Genomic DNA, 20,654 nt, shown 5'->3' with positions numbered 1-20,654 from the left:
TTGTATAACATACAGGAGCTTTCAGGATTTTCCTTCGCCAACCTAAGATCAATCAAAGCACCACGTATTTGTAGATGCCTCAATTTCTGCAATTTCCAAAAAATATCTTCCAAAGATGAAAGAACAAAATCAGAATAATATGTTGTCACACAAAACGTTTCCAAATTCGAGAGGTTTTCCAGCGAGGGTGGGATGTATTTGATCCAACCCGAAACAGCCAAGTACCTCAACTGAATGAGCAACCCTAATTCACATAGGAAAGTAAAACCAAGATTAATTTGTTCCAAATCCAACACTTGAAGAAGTTTCAGGTGACAAACAAAGGATGAGTTGTATGATACTCCACGGCCCCCAATACCATGAGAAGAATGTAATAGAGAGCGTACATGGGGACAAAATATCTTTGACTTCACAAAATGCTTTGGCTGAGAGTGCATAGATAACCGATAGGGGTAGTGTGGTTCATCAAAATTAAGAAATCCATCACATCCTCGTATCAAATGTAGAAAATTTTGATCTTCAGCTTTTCCCAAACAAAAGACATGCAACAAATCATGAATGCGACATGTCTTGACCCCACCAATGGATCTTTGTTGCCCCTCCATAACCAAGCTTCTGTTGATTAGAGCCATTAAATAGCCTTCTGCTATATTTTCTAGGCTCTCCAATTCCATCTTTTGCACAAATCCTTCGGCAATCCACAACCACATCAACCTCTTTACAGAAATTTCTTGGTCTTCTCTAAATGCTCCGAAGTAAAGAAGGCATGGCTTCAAATGGTCAGGTAGGTGTATGTAACTCAGCTCTAATATGCTCTTGCATTGTTCTGTTGCACCAATTTTGTTGTTTGACTTTAGCCGTTCTGCTACTTCTTTCCAACGACCTTGATCTAGAGTACCGAGAATTCCAGATATGATGACAATCGATAGAGGCAGTCCATTACAGTTTTTTGCAATTTGCCTCCCAAGGACAGTTAGTTCTGGAGGAAAGGCTTCTTCTCTAGTAACTGAAAGCTTCTTCTGTAGTAACTCCCAGCTTTCTGCTTCATAAAGTTGACGAAGATGGTGAGGTTTACCAATAATCCCATGATCTCGACTTGTTAAGAGAATTCTGCTTCCATTGGTATGATCTGGGAAAGATATCTTCAAAGCATTCCATGCCTCAATGTCCCAAACGTCATCCAAAACTATGAGATATGCCCGTTTCCTCAAGTGGTTGCAAAGCTTGTGAGCCAAATCATCTTCATCAAACTCCGAATATTGAGCTTTTGGATCAATGCATGCCAAGATCCCAAGCAACAAATCTTTCTTGCAATATGCTTGAGAGATACAACACCATGCAAGAATATGGAAGTGAGATGTAATTGAAGGGTCACAGTAAACTCTCTCTGCCAGAAACGTCTTGCCTAGTCCAGGCATTCCCACAATGGAAATGATGTCCAACTGCAGCGATCCTCCTATAAGTTGATCAATAATTGCTTGCTCCTGATCCTTCAGATCTATCACAGTTTTATTGATTGTTGAGACACTACCCTGTGATGGCACCTGGTGGAATACTCCATTCCGCTTCCTTCCCGCTGTTTCAAAAAAATTACAAAGAGAACGAAAGATCATTAACAAAATCAAGAGAGCGAATATCATCATCTTTTCAAATATTGCAGGATACTACCTTGGGATGGCACATCCCTCAAACTATCGGTAGGTTTCTGGGCTTCGATGCTGTCAATCTCCCCCGTCTTAGATTTAAGAAGCTTAATTTCTGCTGTGACACCATCGAATAGCATAAGAGAATAATATGATATATCTCCAACAATTAAGGAGTCAATAACAAACACTGCCTTGTATGCCACTTCCACAACATGACTACTAAGAGCTTGGAGCTCTTCAGGGTGGTTGCTTTGATCCCTGTTGTTTTCCAAGAATGATCTTAAGAATACAAGACCATCTTGCACTGTTTGAAGTTGAAGCTTGTCCTTATCTACGTGCTGCTCCAAATTATTTTCCAAGAATGATTTCAAGAATGACAAATCTTCTTGGATTGTTTGTGGTTGGAGCTTTGCATCCTGGCTGTGCTGCTCCGTGGCATTCTTTAAGTATAGCCTTAAGAAATGAACTCTGTCCTTTGCAAAAGTAAGTATAGGATCAACTTTACAAGTTGCCAGTTCCTTCAGCTTTTCTTGGAGAAGATCGATAATCCCCAGCACATTAGTAGTAGGGAAGTTGAACCTTGGCACTACAGGATAGCTTTCATCAACAGCTGCCTTGATAGTGTTTATCCTCCCCAGCAAACAAAAGAGCTTAACATCTATTTCCTCAGCTGAAGCTACTTGAAGGTCATTCTGATAAAGTGAAAAAATTACAATCCCAGCGTCATTGACCACAGCTCCAATAAGATCCTTGATTTTTCCCTCTATCCCATCGTACTTCTCCTTATTGAGAATGTTTCTTAAGAATCGCAGTCCCTCAAAAAGCATCCGCAATTGATGCTTCAAAGATACCACAAAATAGGCAGGACAATTTAGTAGTAACTCCCGAAGATGACCTAGGAGAGAATCAACAAATTCAGTCACTATAATCACATCCTTCTTGGCAGACAGAGTGGGGGAAGTTGTTCCAGATTCAAGGACGCAAATATATGTGAGATGGGCTCGGTGATCAACACGCATGATCTTGTCTGTTAATTCAGAAATCTTTGAGTCCATCCAGTTGAGCTCTTGATAGTCATATCTGAAAAACCAGCAAATGTAACAAAGATGTGCTGCAGATAAAGCCACAACTGCACAGTGCTCCGAGAGTTTCCTCTTGGACTTGCCTTGCAAACTGGCAAAGAGAATGAAAGTTCTAAGGAACACTAGCTTCTCTTGAAGCGGTTCCAACAATTTTGCAAGTCTTGAATCACAGGCTTCGCCCCAGATGACAATATCCTCAAGGTTTTTTAAGAGAAAATTGAAGAGTTCCATGAATTCATCTCTCAAGCCAGAACTGGATGTTAAAAGGCAATCTACATTCGAATTACGACTCTCGCTGCGATAGCGGCACCTGTTGAATAATAAGTCCGGCATCTTAACATACGATTTACTGAAATTTTGCCTATAACTCTTTAAGATTCTTCTTAAATTGGAGATCGCCCCAGCCAATTCGCTGGGGGGCAATCCATGCTCCAATTGAGAAAGAAAAGAGCAAAACTGCTGGCAATTTTGACGAACAGAATCTCTAAAAATTTCAGTTCTCGTTGAGGAATAACACAATTTCCTTGCACACAGGAAAAATATCTTCACTAGGCTCAACTCTACCTTCAGCTCCTTCAGATCATGATCATCCTTGCAGAAATCTATGATCGAATCAATGCAAGTCATTGCCTCGGTAGACGGAGTGAGTGACCGCGATTCAGATTCCCAGACACCAGTATAAGCCAAAGAAGCTTGGTCAGCAGCAGGGTTGATCTGCTCCACCGATTCGGAGGTATTCAAGTGAATTCCATCTCTTAAAAACCAACAACAAAGACGAGCTGCGAATAGAGCCGCAAATGGAAATCGCTCGATATATATGAGGCTATTCACCCAGTCATAACTGAGATTCCCCCGATTCACCCACCCCGAACTGAAATGTTTCACAAATGGAAATCGCTTGATAAATTTGAGGCTATTCCCCCAGCCTGAACTGAAATGTTTCACAAATGGAAATCGCTTGATAGGATGCCCTTGCGGTAATGTTGAGTAAATAAGAACAGGTTTCAAGACTTCTGCAAATCTCGAATCACAGCGTACACCAAGGCGGAGAATGCGCTCAACATTCTGTTGGAATGATGTGAAAAGATCAATGACTCCCCTTTTCCAATGAGACATCTCTTCCCATCCACCCGTCCAGTCATTATCCCAGCGCTGCTGCAAATATCTCGTTCTGGAATCCGAAAAGAGTGGTACCATGGAATCCCACATCCGTTTGTAAAAATCTCTGATTTGTTGCCCAAAATTCTCTAGACTTTCTCGATCTGCTACAGTGGAGGGCAATCCATCCTTAAGAAGAAGAGAATAAAAACCCTGCCAACCTTGATGAACAGAATCGTCAAGAAGTCGGGTCTGTTGCCTAAAATTCTTCAAAAAATCTCCAAAAATGGAGGCTGCTGCAATTGAGTCGACGCTGGACGATGCCTGATCTAATTGAGAAGAAGAGTAAATCCGCTCCCAAGTGCCTATCACAAACAAAATCTACAAGCCTTTTAAAAGAAATCTCCAATGTCCATGCAGCCAGAAAATACTCTCCCACTTCTTTTAATTCCCCCTTCAACTTGTCGAAATGATCCTCCTCCCCGATGAAAACACCCTCGTCCACCAGCAACAGCAGCTTATTCAAGATCGTTTCAGTATTCAGAAAAAATGAAGCACTATCCATCTCTCTTAGAAGTATTCGTAGATTCCCCAACTTAATACGACAAGCGATAATTATAAAGTAAAAGAAAAAATGCCGTGACTTTTAAGCTGCTTTTTGTAAGTGGATTCCACGTATTATGATTGCTAGTGAGCGGACTCCGTTGCTCCTCCTTGGCAAAAGTAGATCCTTATGCCTTTTGTGTTGGTTGGCATCAACTCAAAATCAGAGGAATAAGCAAAATTTGTCCACCTACATCATCATGTTTCAGTAATGCTAAATTTTTCTACCTGATTAATCAACTGCCTACACTCTTCAAATTCTCTCTGGACATTTGTAAGCAAAAGTGTGAGCATCTCCGTCGCAAAAGAATGTAATAAACTTTTTATAAAAAAAAGTTGTAAGCATACAGCTTTTTATAAAAGGAAGGACTTTTATTTTATGTTCCCATACCTTGACTTGACCAACTTTTTTTTTACAAGTATCTTGAATAAGTTTCATAGATATTTCTTCCGTATGATTGTTAAATTTATTTGGCATTCACTCAAAAGTTCTACATGCTTAACTTTCTCTGGCGATATTTTTTCTTTAGAAAATTATAAATGTTTGGTGTATAAGATTTTCATTTCTATTGATCATTTGGTTGATATATACGATTTGCATAATCTTAATTTTAATTTTTTTCTTGCATTTTTTGTTGAAAAAGTAAGAATATTCTACTTAGCGATTCTGACTTGATTTAACTAGCATAAAATTTAAAATTTATACGTAAATAATTCAACATTTTCGAATTCAACAGAATCAAAGCTCTCATTCATATTTGGTTCATACAATAAACAAGTTTAGGTTTACATATGATTTCAATCGCGAACAAATTAAACACTAGAGAGATTTGTCTATGATTAGGCTGATTTGTACTCCAATTCAAAAGCTATCCAAGAACTTGCAAATCAGGGAATCTTGTCAAGAATACCTTGAAATGTGTAAACATTAAGTTAAACCACAAAAAGAAGCAATCAAGCATTTGAATATTTGATTCCTCCTTTTTCCTTAATCACATTTTGTATATGTTAAATACTGGTGTGGCAAATAAATAATGCATTCCCTTCCATGAAAAAGTTAATGTTGTTGATACAGAAACACAATACCCATTTCATACAGTTTAGAGAGAGAGAGACGTAAGCGTTAGATATAATGCTCATAAGTATCTTATTTTTGCAATTTAGGAGAGATTCTAAATCTTACTAACTAACTACTTTAAGGGAAAAAAACAAGCTTTATAAAATTATTGTAGAAAACTATAAGAAATTTTTTAGAAAGATGCATTTTCTTATACGGTATAAATTTTTCATCCTGTGGTAGTTTTGATCAAAGGCCATTCTCTCGAAATAATTCTCCCTTCCCTTTTTCTCAAAATTGTCGTACCGTTTGGGGTGGAATATCTGAAGCCAATTGAGCTGGTCCTCTCATTTTTAGGTCCACTCAGGAGTAAATTCTATCCAAGTAGCTTACATGAGTTTCACTTTCAAGTTTCAACATCCTTAGATTAAGAAGATACCTCTTAGAGTCTTAGTTAGTTATCTAACACTTATTGCACGGACCTCAGAAAAGTCTTGGCATGCTTAAGAAAAATTCTGCATTCCAACGTGCAAATTGGTATGAAATGTTCAATCCACAAACCCCAGCCCAGCCCAAAAAAAAAAAAAAATAGAAAGGAAAAAAGAGGTTTAAACTTTAAAGTATTGTTTATATCTTTGTCGTTCTGCATATTACCACATAATCCTGTAATGTTTGAAAATATCTATATAAGCCCCTTACAGTATTATGTAAAATAAAAAAACTAGATGTGCTTCAAAAAGATATATAAAAAAGACAAAAAATATATATAAAGGGATTGTTATTCTTTTTCTATTTTCATGGTCAGTGCCTCGCACTGATATTTTCTTTTGCCAAGTTAAATTAATGTTAACTATTCTAGTTTTCATTTTCATAGGGTAGCATAGTGTATATTCTTTCCAAGTAGCAAATAGTTTTGTTATGCCATTTATTAAAAGTTGTAAGTTGAAAGATGAAAACTCATTCTTTTGCAATATAACCCATTGTATTATATTAATAGCACAATTTTGCTATCTGTTAGTACATATATTCATTTCCTCTTACTAAGAAAAAATTAGAATGAATTATGTTAATTTTTTAATACAATTTGTTAGTAAAGAAAGCTTAATTACAAAAAAAAAAATTCCTATTTTATGTTAACAACTATAAGCTTTCCTTATTTGGCTCATAATTTTTAGTTGAAGATTATTCTAATTTCAATTTAAATGCAGTTGATTAATAAAAATTTTTTTGCAGTAGCTAAAGATTGACTAAATTTCATGTATTTATAATAAAACTAAAAATTGAGCATCAGGAAGTCAATATTTTACTTTTCGTATTGCACATGTACAAAATTGTTTTTTAAAATTTGATTTACAATTTTAACAATCCATTTGAAATAAATTAATTTTGACAATTACTTTTATTTTATGCCGGTGAAAATATTACAAATCTCCAATTAAGATTGTAAATTTAGCTATTTCATGTCTTATGTGGAAACATAAGATATAATATTGTCAATGTAAATAATATCTTAGAATAGGACGAAATTTTCTATTATCAAATCTTAGTGTCACTTTTCATTTAGAATTATTGGAGTTGAAAAACCTAGGCGTTTCCATAGAAAAATTTTTAAAGAAAGACAAAAAAAAAGTTTTTTTTGAAAGAAAAACCTAGGTTAAGCAACATGGTTAAAAAAGCTAAAGTCAATGGTTGAAAATTACATTATACATGTGTCTGTTATCCAAAGATATGCTTAGGAAAATTTGAGAGAAGGGATAATGGAGAGGAGGCTACTCCTTTTCCTTTAGAATTAGAATGCTATCCAAATGCCGTGCCAAATGGGCGATGCTACTTTTAAATTTCAAGCTAAAGTTAAAGACTTATAACCCATTAAGCACACTTCAAACACGCCAACAACAATAAAAACACGCCAACGCCAAAGACAACACTATTGATTTATAACCCATTAAACACGCCAATCACAACATAGATCGTATTGATCAATCCTTTTATCCATGACATAGTTGACGAAGACTTTCTACCAATATTCTTGTTCCTCTTGTCCATACTCCATATCAAGACCACATTAAAGCAGCAAGTGAGAAACACAATTTAAAAGCTGAAAAGATTTATACGTTATGCATAGTGCCAAACCATTCTTTCATTTGTCTCCAAATTTCTGGAGAATTTTCAAAGAATTATGGAGATAAAAGCTTCTGAAATTATACAAGAGCAGTGTGATGCTTAATTTGATTTTCATAGAAGCTTTCGTGGATCTATGAAATTTCTTAATCCGGAAATATACACGTAATTAATACAAGATAGCAGTTGTTTGAAATATTTCTTGAATGGTGCTCTAATTTTACCTGCAAAGTGCTAGAAATTTAGTTGCTAAAAAAGTTTTGCAAATAAGGATTTATTGGCGTGATTGAGCAATAGAAGGGTTCATAAGAGAAAAAAAGTGAAGCAAAATAGATATTAAAATTTAGTATTGTGCATAACTCATGAAGTAGTAAGACATCCGTACAAAATCAGATAGATAGCAAATACACAGACGACCTCTCCTCTTTAGGTCAGAAAGACTTTAATTTCTAACTTTTAACTTTTCTTTCACCTTTTACAATAAGTTAATCGAGAAAAGAATAGATCGCACTACATTTTTGTCCACATGCAATTCCGTAGAAGACCCGTCAGTTCAACTTCTAATCAACATTGTTAAATTTTCTGCCAGATTCAAGACATTAGCGAGTCTTAATTGGAATGCTTAGCATGGAAAAACATTGTGACAGTGTGTAATATTCTCTGTAGTAAAGTGATGTGATGAAGAAACGATAGGGAAATATGTTGAATTGATGACCTCTAGAAATTAGCCCCACAAGTTGATCTGTGACAGAATTCTAAGCAGGAAAGTGATGTAATTACAAAATTACATTCAAATTGATGATATTGGCACGGCCTGATTACAGCCTTTAAACCGTTGAGAAGTAATGTAGAGACGACATCAGTGAATTCATTGCTGGAGATATCTGTAAATCTTCCGAACATAATTTTTTTTTTTTTTTCTGAACGTAAGTTGATTGATTCTTCAAAGTGCTAATGGGTCCAAAAAACCAAATAGCTTTCGAAGTCTTGGAACTTGGAAAACTTCCGAGTTGGAAACATGTCACCTTTATATGCGTGTTGGGAACGTCAAGGGCTTCCAATTTTCTTCAGAGTTAGTTAATTATCGTGTTAAACGGTGAACCTTTCAAGAAATTGCAATTCAAACCAAGACTTCTCAATAAACGTTTTTCAAGTTCAGTGCCCAAAATTGAAACTTAAGTTTCCCAAGCATGGTGGAATTGCAGTTTGCATGGTTGATTTGTTTTTAGACAAGTCAAGGACTGTCAGTCCTGCTCATTTGCACATAGAAAGTAGCAATGGATGCTGGACTTGTGATTAAATCTGGATTTTATAACAACTAGATTTTTTTTTTAATTAGTGAGCCGAAAGAAGAAAATTAAGACATTATCAAAATATTTTTGTATCTGCATCTACAGTTGATGAATTTAGTTTAAATTTGTATCACCATAGTTACGTGTTTGTCATACTGATGTCTTCACTCTTCAAAAAAAAATGGAGTCAAGTCTTTGGGGGAAAAAAATGTGGTCCAAATCAACCTAACCTTACTTTTCTTTTTTGTCAACTCCCGTAATGACTTTTGTTAAGCAATTAACTCTAATCTCAAATTATCCTCCAAAAGCCGGCAACTCTTGAAGGCAACTCAGGGACTTAACTACCCAACCCAAACCCCTCCCAGAACCGAACCGATGTGGGACTAAACTAGGACTGTAGAGCACCTGCTGCTCCCAGAACCTAACCTTACTTTTCTAAATTGTGAAAAAATGACAATGACCAGAATCCTTCACCAGATTCTTTGGGCCATCGTTCTTCCCTGACATAATTGGCGAAGACTTTCTGGGAAAATTCTTGTTCCTATTGTCCATTTTAGAGCAATTGAGAAACACAATTTAAAAACTGAAAAGACTTACTGCATATTCATATAGTAGGCAAACCGTTCTTTCATTTGTCTCCTAATTTCTGGGAGATTTTCAAAGAATTATGTAGATAAATGCTTCTAAAATATATGAATATAGTGTAATATGAATTGAAAGTGAATATAGTGTAATATCAATTCATTTTTATGAATTGAGTGTCATAAAAACTTTCACGCAATTGTGAAATATTTTCTTGTATATGTATACATACATATATATATATATATATAATACAAAGTAGCAATTGTTTGAAGTGTTCCTTGAATAGTCCCTTATTATGACATGTAAATGTATTAGAAAAAGCTGCAAATGTTTTGTAAATAAAGATGTATTGGTATAATTGAGCATAAATTAAGGGGTTCACCTTGTGCCTAGCTCATGCCGTGGTAAGATATTTAATACAAAAAGCAATCATATATATATATTAGATTATGAATAATTTTCTTTCATAGCAAATCAAAGGCACTGTTGTTAAATTGAAAATGAAGCATTCTACTTTTTCTTCTTAACAATCTCCAATTGAAGGGAACGTATATTTACAATTTTTGTCCGAATTACATTAAAGTGATCACTCCTTTGAAGGGCAACTTTGTGCTAACCATTTTTTTTTTTTCACCTATTACAATTAGTTAGTCTAGGAAAACAAGGATTAGTCTGGAAAGGGCAGCTCCCAGATTGACTCCATGGAAGACCTATGAGTCCAACAGCTCAACATTGTTAAAATTCTTGCAAAGCTTAACATGAGGCCCAACTAACAATTGTGTGATAGTTTGAATTCGAATCTGGAAAATAGCATTTAGGAAGGGCCCAACTGGCATCTCAAATATTTCTTTGCACAAGAAAAGAAAACCATTTTCCTTAGAAAATGGTTTCTACATTCATATAATATCGGTCAGGCAGAGAATGGCAATGTATTTTCTTTAGACTTTAATGGCAATGAATAATGACTAATAAAAAATAACAATTAGATTTCTTTATAACTATAACTAGTCGATTTCCAAATGAGTCCTCTGTCATATACTCAACTCCGTTTTGGTCATCCTCTGAACTTTTCATTGCCGCGAAGTTGTTGAGGATTTCCGTAGGTAGAGCACCAGTGAGCTCGTTGTGGGATGCATCAATAATTCTCAACAGAGGAAATGGACTTTTCGTCTGACAATTGCCAAGTGCTCCGTGAAATCGATTAGATCTCAACATTAGGACCCCCAGGTTAGAAAGAATTTCCAACCAAACTGGAAATTTATCATCTATCTTGTTGTTCCCTAAATCAAGGAGTTCCAGACCTTCACAATTGGCTAAAGATCGTGGCAATGGCCCTTGCAATTGATTGTCATTCAGCATAAGAAACCGCAGAGAGTTGCCTTTTGAAAATGTTGTGGGAATGGTGTCAAAAATCCTATTATTTCCCAAATCCGTAGTGTCTAGATACTGGCTGGAGTTTCCCAAGCATTGAGGAATTGGGTGAAACAAATTGTTATTTGACAAATCAAGAATACTAAGAAGACTTGAGTTACAGATAGAAGGTGGTATTGGGCCCTGAAGTGAGTTGGAACTCACATCTAGAGAATACAGATCTGGAGTAACAGGTAGTGGGTCTATGGTACCGGGCAAAAAGTTACGTGAAAGGTTCAAGTAGAACAACTGATCCAAAGTCTTATAGACATGAACCAGCTTGGAATTTTGCTGCAAATCACGTTATTTGAGAGGTCCAGAAATTCTAAACTCTCTGAATTTCTAAGAAACTCTGGAAACTCCTTTATCTGGCAAGAAGACAATCCCAAGACCCGGAAATCTGGATAGGAAATGCTCACATTGTTTGTAGTGTTTCATGGTGCTTCACTGTTAAAAGCGTTGTTTTGAAGCTTATTGGAGTCCACATACAAGTCTTGCCTTACCCCCGTAAAAAGGTTAGATGAAAGGTCAAGGTAGGATAGGGGCGGAATGGTAAAAATTGATGGAGGAATTTAACCGCTTAGTTGATTACCGGAGAGATCTAAATGTTCAAGATGCTTAAGGTTGAGAAGTGAGATCGGAATGTTCTCGGACAATAAATTATGACCAAGTGACAGCCTACTTATCTTTTGTGAAATGGAAAATTTATCTGGAATATTACCTCGAAGATAGTTATCGTCCAAATGCAATTCAGTAAGCTGTGTAAGGTTGCCAATTGATTCAGGAAAGACACCGAAAATTTGACAATAACTTAGATCCAAATGATTTAAGGACCCTATGCACCCAATTAAATCTGGCAACGCAGCAGAGAAACTTGTACGCGATAGGTCCAACTGCCTCGGAGAATTTGAAATGCTGCAGTTCAACTTAGGTAAACTAACAATAAGATTCTCATTGCCACCTAAGAAGAGAACTCGCATATTTGGCAGATGAAAAACATTACTCGGTAGATTACCTCTTATTCCAGTTTCCATGAGGTCTAGATACGTCAAAGATGAAGAAAAATTAACCCTCAACTCGGATGAGATGCTCACCGATAAAAGCAACAACTCTCTTAAATAGATTTTGATATCTTGCTAGATTGTTATTTTGATAACTTTAAAGTGATTCAAGGTCGATAGAAAGACATTGTTCAGAAAATGTGAAATAGCAAAACATTTTTAGTTTCATCCCCAAGTGTTTCTTTTTTTTTTTGGTCCGGCCTCTTCTTATAAGGTTTGAGTCTCCCCATAAATTAAAAAAAAAGAGACTATGAAATATAGAATATACTGATATATAAAGTATCCATTTAAACTCCATCCCCGAGTACAGACTAAATATCTTGTTTTTAGGGTACGAAAAAAATAATGGTTGTTAGGCGAAGTATGAAACTGATCTTTCAAGAGTTGAAAATAGTGAAATGACTAAAGAACGTTAAAATTTCACACAAGACTTAATTCGAACAAACTACAAGCATACGTTCAAAAGTGTGTAGGTTCTTGTAAGGCTTTTATAATACTTTGTTCTAAATGTACAAGTTAAGCACACCAAAACAGAGGGAGTAAGCCCCCTTTAAAATTCTAACATTATTTCCACCCCTAATTGTGTAAACTTTTGGATAGAAATTTTAAAATTTTGTTGAATAAATTAATTAGTTCCACCTATTATTCTGTACGTTCAGGACACAAAATAGAAATACCTTTCCTATAAGATGTACACAAAACTAATAAGAGGGGTTTTTTTTTTTTTTGAAGGAAATGATAAGAGGTTTGACACAGGCCGTCCTTAGGTTTAGGTAAATGTATTTTTTTTCAAGGTAAATGTTTGATAAGTGACTTTGAAGCATCTTCATGATCAAAAAATCCATTGGGTTTAAAAAGTGATGCAATTTGTTGCTCATCATTTGCATATGTTGTTCTACGCGTAATAATAGTCTGTCACCTGCCTCTACTTATAAGAAAAACCTCTTACAACTTTCTTTGAATAAGACCTCCTCCACACTCTTATATAAACCGTTATGCTGATCATAAATTTATCAAGCAACAATGAAGAGACAAATAACATTTCTTAGTGCTTTATTTTTCTTCTTTCTATTGCAACCTCGAGAAGTGATCTGTTTCACTTTCTTGGGAGATCATTTGCGCCGTCATGATGACGCTGTTGCACTGCTTCAATTCAAAGAAATGTTTAGCATTTCAACTTATGCTTATCTAGATTGTGAGGATTTGGATCAGTATTCATATCCAAAGACAACACATTGGAAAGCGGATACAGATTTTTGCAATTGGGACGGCGTCACATGCCACAACCTCACCGGTCGTGTGATTGGGCTGGATCTGAGTTGTGGCCAGCTTCAGGGAATCATCCATCCAAACTCTAGCCTTTTCCATCACTCCCATGTCCGCCGCCTCCGCCGCCTCAACCTTGCTTTTAACAATTTCACCTGTTCACAGATTTCACACCGATTTGGCTCGCTAAAAATTTTGACCCACTTCAATTTCTCATTTTCAAATTTCGAAAGTGAATTTGCTTCAGAAATATCACACATTTCCAACCTAGTTTCACTTGATCTCTCTTTCAATAAATTTTTAAGATATGAACCTACCAATTTTGAAACGATGCTTCGAAACTTAAGGTGCGTTTGGTTCTACAGAATTGAAATTGAATTGGAATTGGAATTCTATAGAATTAGAATTCTATGACTTGGAATTCCAAAACACTAGAATTCTTTTGTTTGGGTAATGTATAGAATTGATACAGAATTCATTTGGAATTCCAAATTCTTTGTTTGGATGGGAGAAGAATTCATTAAAAATTAGAATTGTTTCCAACTAACATTTCCTTACATAAAATTTTTTTTTTACTATATAATAATTTTTTAACATTTAGCTAATTGTTACTAAAGCTTTAAGGAAAAAGCCAATTAGTGCCTTTAATAATTTATTTTTTCTTGCATTTAACTAATTGTTACTAAAGCTTTAAAGAAAAAATAACAAATTAGTTCCTTTTCTGCAAAAAAAAAAAAATTTATTCTTTTTTTTTCTTAATTAAATTATATCAAATAAAAAATAATTGTATATTCTAACTTAAAAAGTAGTTAATATTTATCAAATTAAAACCTTGATACTTTTTTTAAAGTTAAGAACTTTAAATTTTAGAAAATCAAAAGCCTACTTTATGATATGAATTGGGGAGGAAAGTCATAACTTGTACCTATTAAAAATGTTTGAGTTTTGTATCTTACAAGAAATTCTAATAGATGAATACGCAAACAAAGTGATTTTAGCCAAAAAAAAAAAGAGAAAGAAAAGAACAATTATACATTGCTACTATTTTTCAATAAATAGCCATTCTAAAATTTGAATTCATGCCAACTTGCCTGAGGGTCAAACTATAAATAGGAAACGCATGACAGTTGACGATGATTTGTAAAACATGCTTTACTTTATAAGCACAAATCAATAATGAATTACTTTTTTTTTTTTTGGTTTGCTATCTATTACCAGATAGCTATTGAAAAATTTGCAAATTAAGGAAGCTTGTTATGAAAACCTTGAAATGTGAAAAACATAATTTGTGTGTATTTCTGGTAATCATTCTTTTTAAACTGAATATTATCCTTTAATGAAAAGTCCTAATGCATAAGTATGGACGGCTTTCGATTTTTCTAATAGATCCACTAACTCGAGAACTTATCTTGTAATAATGAATGATTGCAAATAAAGGACCAAAATTTTCTGCTGTAAAGGCTATCTTTTCTTTTCTAACTTAAAATGGAATAAGCAAAAACGAAAAAAAAAAGAAGTTAAAATAAGAAAGCGATTTATTCATTAAACATTGACGTAGAAATCATCTTATGTTTAATTAAGAGACAAAAAAGCTCAATGGTCACCATCATTACCACAAAATATTACCCATTTGTTGTGGTGATAAAATTGAGGAATGAGGATGAAGTTTTTGGGTTGAAACGTTAAGCCTAAAAGTTGACAATCCTTTTTTTTTTTTTTGTCCGTCCAAATTGACAACCGCTAGTTAGTTAATCCACTGGCTAAGAATAAGATGCTCTCAATTACTTAATGCTGGTGTTAAAATATTGTCTTGTATTACAGGCCTTGAAAATTTCTCATATGATTCTCTGTGTTTGCATTATTCTTTATCGATAAACAATTATCTGTTCACATTATAAACACGTTTTCTATTACCTTTTCCTTTTAATTTTTCAATCATCTTTTTATTTCATCACACGTTACATTACAAAAAAAAAATTACAGTATTATTCTAAAAGAAATTTCCAAATAATACTAAATAATTCTCTGGCCAAGCGCACCTAATGAAGGGGTAAATGTACAAGAAACAATCTTGATATGAAAAAGAGAGTAATTCAAAACCTTAAAATGTGTTGATATATAATTCCTAGAGAAAAGCATCTTCCACCCTATTTTTTGATCAAAATATTCTATTCATATTTATTGAATTGAACTAGATCAAATTTCAATCCCATATAAGACCCAAAAATGTGCTTCATCTTAAAAAACGGAAAACAAAATCTTTTAGCTTAGGATGCAGAGCGTAAACATCTGGCACAAAGTGCAGTATATCCATCATTGACATTTTCATAATCAATTTTATAAAGTAAGATATTCATTTGATATTGATACATTGCAACATATACATGCAATACAACGAAAAATATTACACCATTCTCAGCAAAACCATACAGAAGATAGTAGCACTTGAAGCCGATGGTGTTTACCCTCACCATCCATCTGAATCTCCATCTGACTCCTCAATTTCTTCTGAGATAAGGATTTTAAGATCCTGATTTCCATAGTCTATCTGCTGCTGTTGCTTAATCTCTCGAACTAAATCCCCGGCAGAGAAGAGGCATCCACGCACCTCAATCAATTGAAGAGTTAAAGTTTCCTGCAAACGAGAAGGGAGCTCTTCCAATTCCGCGCAACACTCCAAAATTAATCTCTCAAGACTGGGAAAGTGATCTCCTGATCCCAACCACTTGACAATGCTCAAATCTTTCAATTTCAAGAACTTGAGTTTAGGGAAGATTTCCTCTTCTTCCTTGCCTTCCATGTCCCACTCCTTTACCCCATCAGCTTGTCGGAGTAATTTAAGAGCCTCGAGATTTGTTAGCTTTCTGATTGTGGACATTATGCTCCATGAGAAGTCCTCCAGCGTCAACTTCGTAAGATTCGAGGGGAGATGATACTCGATGGGATGCGCAGTCACTTTACCCAGAAGCAGCTTTAGTGATTCTAGTTGACTCAGAAAATCCATTGCCACAATCCTTGTGCCATGACAAGAAGATTCCTCTGACTGTAGCAGACAGCATTTCAGTCTGCGGATATTTGGAAACTTTCTGATCATCTTTTCCATGCTTTGCCCAAGATAAAGCTTCATAGTTGAAAAAGAGTCTAAATTGTTCAAGATGGAGGAGCTTTCAAGGTTATCATTGGCCAATGTAATATCAATCAAAGCACCATACACATGCAGATGCCTCAATTTCTGCATCTTTAGAAGAGTATCTTGCAACAAAGAAAGACCAACATCATCCTTTGTTCTCACAAGAAAAGTTTCCAAATTTGAGAGCTTTTCTAGTGAGGATGGAATGCCATTCTTGAGCCAACCTAGAACTGCCAAGTACCTCAGCTGAACAAGCGACCATAATTCCCTCGGAAAATCTGAACCTAGACTAATATTTTCCAAGTCTAGCACATTAAGAAGTTTCAGGAGAAAAATGAAACCAAAATTGCACCGGAGTTGGCGGACCCCAAAATCTCGAGATGAATATAATAGAGAGCGTATTTGGGGACAAATTATCCTAGATTTGATGAAATGCTTTGGTTGAGCTTGAATAGATAATCGACGTGGGTTGTACGGCTCATCAAACGTAAGATCCTCATCATACCCTCGCACCAATTGTAGAAAATTTTGTTTTTTGGCTTTTTTCACACAAAAGACATGCAACAAATCATGAATGCGGCAGGTCTTGACCTCACCTGCGCATCTTCGTTGCCCCACCATAACTAAGCTTCTGTTGATTAGAGCCATTATATAGCCTTCTACTATTTTCTCTGGGCACTCCGACCCGCTCTTCTGCACAAATCCTTCAGCGATCCATAACCATGTCAACCTCCGGACACAAATTTCTGAATCTTCTCGAAAGGCTCCAAAGTAAAGAATGCATTGCTTCAAATGGTCAGGCAGATGCCCATAACTCAGCTCTAGTATGCTGCTGCATTGTTCTGTGGCACCAACCATGGCAGTTAAACTCACCATTTTTGCGACTTCTTCCCACCCAGCTTGATCGAGAGTTGCAAGGATACCAGATATGATGGCAATTGATAGAGGCATCCCATTACAAGTTTTTGCTATTTTCCACCCGAGAAAATTTTGTTCTTCGGAATAGCCTTCTTCTCTAATAACTGCCAGCTTCTTCTGTAGTAATTCATAGCTTTCTGATTCATCAAGTGTCCTAAGATGATAAGGTGTGCCAATAATATCAGTAAGTCGACTTGTTAAGAGAATTCGGCTTCCATTGTTTTTCTCTGGGAATGAAGATTTTAAAGCATTCCATGCTTTAATGTCCCAAACATCATCCAAAACTATGAGAAACTTCTGTTTCAACAAGCGTTGCCGGAGTTCAAGAGCCAATTGATAATCATCCTTCTCAGAAAATTGAGTTTTCTGATCAATGCATGCCAAAATCTGAAGCAACAAATCTCTCTTGCAATATGTTTGGGAGATACAACACCATGCCTGAATGTGGAAGTGAGATGTAACTCTAGGATCACGGTAAACTCTTTGTGCCAAAAAAGTCTTGCCTAGTCCAGCCACGCCCACAACGGAGATGATGTCCAGCTGCTTTAGACCTTTTATAAGTTTATCAATCATTGCTTGCTCCACATCCTGCAAGACCACCTCAGCTTTATCGACTGTTGGGATACTACTCGATGATGACACCTGGTAAGATGCTCCACTCGTCTTGCTTTTCACTGTTTCCAAAAAAATTAAAAAGAGAATGAAATATCATTAATAAAAATGGAGTGCTAACATTGTGATCCATTCAACTATTGTTGAGATGTTACCTTGTGATGTCATATGCCTCGGAATCTTGGTAGCTTCCTGGGCTAGACTTTTGACGAGCTTAATTTCTTGTGCAATATCATCAAATAACATCAGAGAGTAGAATGAGATATCCTCAACTAGTAAGGATTCGATAACAAATTCTGCCTTGAATGCAACCTCTATGACACGACTCCAAAGGGCATGGGGATCTTCCTGATGGTTGTGTTGCTCCCCATTTCCTTCCAATAATGATCTTAAAGATACAAGATCATCTTTCATCGTCTGAAGTTGGTGCTTTTCATTCTTGATGTGCTGCTCCAAATTATTCTCCAAGAATGACGTTAAGAATGGGGCATCAGCTTGCATCTTTTGATGTCGGAGCTTTTCAAGCCGGATCTGCTTCTCCAGATCAATGATCCAGGATGGCATGTCATAATATGTAAATGTTTCCAAAGGTCGGTCAACTTTAATGCATTGGATCTTGTTCAAGTATGAATTTAAGAAGTCAACTCCACCCTTTGCAAAAGAAAATATTGGATCAACTTCACAGCTTTCCAGTTCCTTCAACTTTTCTAGAACAAGATCGATCAACTCTAATGCATTGGTTGTAGGAAATTTGGACCTTGATGCCGCAGGATACTTTTTCTCAATTTCTGCCTTAACAAGCTTGATCTTCTCCAGTAAACAAAAGAGCTTAAGATCTATTTCCATGGCTGAAGCTTCTCGGATATTGTCCTGATATAGTGAGAAAATTACAATCCCAGCATCATTGACCACAGCCACAATGCGATCCTTGATTCCTCCAGGAAGCCCATCATAATCCTCTTGCTGCTTCATCAAAATGCCTCTCAAGAACTGCAGTCCCTCGTAGAGTATCCGAATTTGATGCTTTAGAGATGAAGTAAACCAGGTAGGACACTTTACGAGAAACTCCCAAAGATTACCTAGGAGAGAACCTACAAAACCCCCCACTATAGACATATTAGCCTTGGTAGACATCCCAAGTGATGAAGACTTAGATTCCAAGATGCTGATATAAGCCAAACGGACTTGCTCAACAACAGGCTTGATCTGATCTTTTACTTCATCAATCTTGAAGCTGATTTCAACAAAAACTTCATTATCATCTCTGAAAAACCAGCAACTGTGACAAAGATGGGCTGCAGACAGAGCCACAACTCCACTGTGCTCCATAAGTTTCCGCTCCTGCTTGCCTTGCGACCTGGCAAAGAGAGTGAAATTTTTGAGGAATACTAGCTTCTCTTGCAAGGGCTCCAACAGCTTTTCAAGTTCCGAATCGTAGGCTTCACCCCAATTGAGAATATCCACAAAATTCTCTAGCAAGGAGTGGAAGAATTCCATGAACTCATCTGTCAAAGAAGAACTGGATGCCAATAAGCGATCCAACATACTGGGATACATTTTCCTGTCCCAATTATACCTCCTGAAACCGTCTGTCTCAAAATCTCTTGTATTCCGTCGGATTCTATCCTCATCAACGGATTTCAGTAAGGAATCGGAATCACAGACATAGGATCTCCTGATTTGTTGCTTAGAACTCTTTAGAATATCTCCAAAAGTTGAAGCTGATCCAGCCAAGTCGCTGGGGGACAATCCATCATCCTTGAATCGAAGAAGAAGAGAGTAAAACTGCTGCCCATTTTTATGAACAGAATCTTCCAAGTCACCCCCGGAATATCCCAATTTCCACTGACACAGAAGGAATGTTTTCACTAGCCCAAGCTCCACCTTCAGCTCATTCAAAGCACGATCATACTTGCAGAGATCACCCTGGGGAACCAACAGCCGCAGTTTATCTAAGATGGAATCAATGCAAGTCATCAACTCCATGTGCCTTGTTGTTTTAGACATCCCTATTCTCAGATTTCTCTCTCTACCCTTTCAGTGAGTGATTGTTTGTTTCTACCTCTCAATGAAATGATTTGGTGGCTTTCAAAACACCAGTACTAATACATTATTCATTAATTGAGTAAAAAAACAATTTATAAAAAATATTTAAATCAACCTTATATGATCAAAGTGTAAATGAACTTTTCAAAGTTTGAAATATTACTATCAAACAACACAATTTATCTAATTGTTTATTTTTAAACAAGCACCCCGAAAAGCTTAAAAAATTCATAATTTTGCAAAGAAAGTAACATCGAGCCTACCCTTTTTTTGGGATAATTGCAGAAACCTCCCCTGAGGTTTCCGACATTTGCACTGACCTCCCCTGTGGTTTGAAAAATTACACTGACCTCCCCTGAGGTTACTAATCCTTTGCAAATTTAGTCCAAACGATTAAAATATTGTTTTAGGGAGTGAAATTATAATTTTGTACCAAATTTGTCCTTTGTAATACATGTCCAATGAATAACAAAGTACTATAAATCAATTAACAATTAATAAATTTTAAAGAGTATAATTTATGGGCAAACACACATTACTCATTTAAAGTACCGGCTTTTTACGAGTATTTTACTTTCAAACATTTAATTTAATACAAATATTTACGCTCAAATACAGATTTATATTTACTTTCAAATATTTAATTTTTGTTAAATGCAAAAACTACCAATCTCTCTTCCGTAAAAATATTAATATAATACTTTGTTAAGTTTAGTTACAAACATTT

General features: G+C 35.8%; 1 protein-coding gene across 1 annotated transcript; it reads right to left on the bottom strand.

Moving 5' to 3' along the window:
* Nucleotides 1-15,688: 15,688 nt before the first annotated feature.
* Nucleotides 15,689-19,888, bottom strand: LOC113772339 (putative late blight resistance protein homolog R1B-23). Its single transcript, XM_027316934.1, has 2 exons — nucleotides 18,037-19,888; nucleotides 15,689-17,943 (listed from the first exon to the last, which is right to left on the bottom strand). Exons 1-2 carry the CDS (start codon nucleotides 19,886-19,888, stop codon nucleotides 15,689-15,691), a joined length of 4,107 nt encoding a protein of 1,368 aa, XP_027172735.1.
* Nucleotides 19,889-20,654: the final 766 nt, after the last annotated feature.

This window comes from Coffea eugenioides, chromosome 1, assembly GCF_003713205.1.
Source record: "Coffea eugenioides isolate CCC68of chromosome 1, Ceug_1.0, whole genome shotgun sequence".
NCBI lineage: Eukaryota > Viridiplantae > Streptophyta > Magnoliopsida > Gentianales > Rubiaceae > Coffea > Coffea eugenioides.
Note: the sequence above shows the minus strand (reverse complement) of the source record. Positions and strands in the feature narration are given on the sequence as shown.

Bases quoted from the DNA above. Each gene is read 5' to 3' on its own strand.
- LOC113772339 (XM_027316934.1), bottom strand. From the start codon at position 19,888: ATGTCTAAAACAACAAGGCACATGGAGTTGATGACTTGCATTGATTCC. The intron at 17,944-18,036 runs GTAACATCTCAA...TTTTGGAAACAG, and splicing joins GAGGCATATGACATCACAAG to TGAAAAGCAAGACGAGTGGA.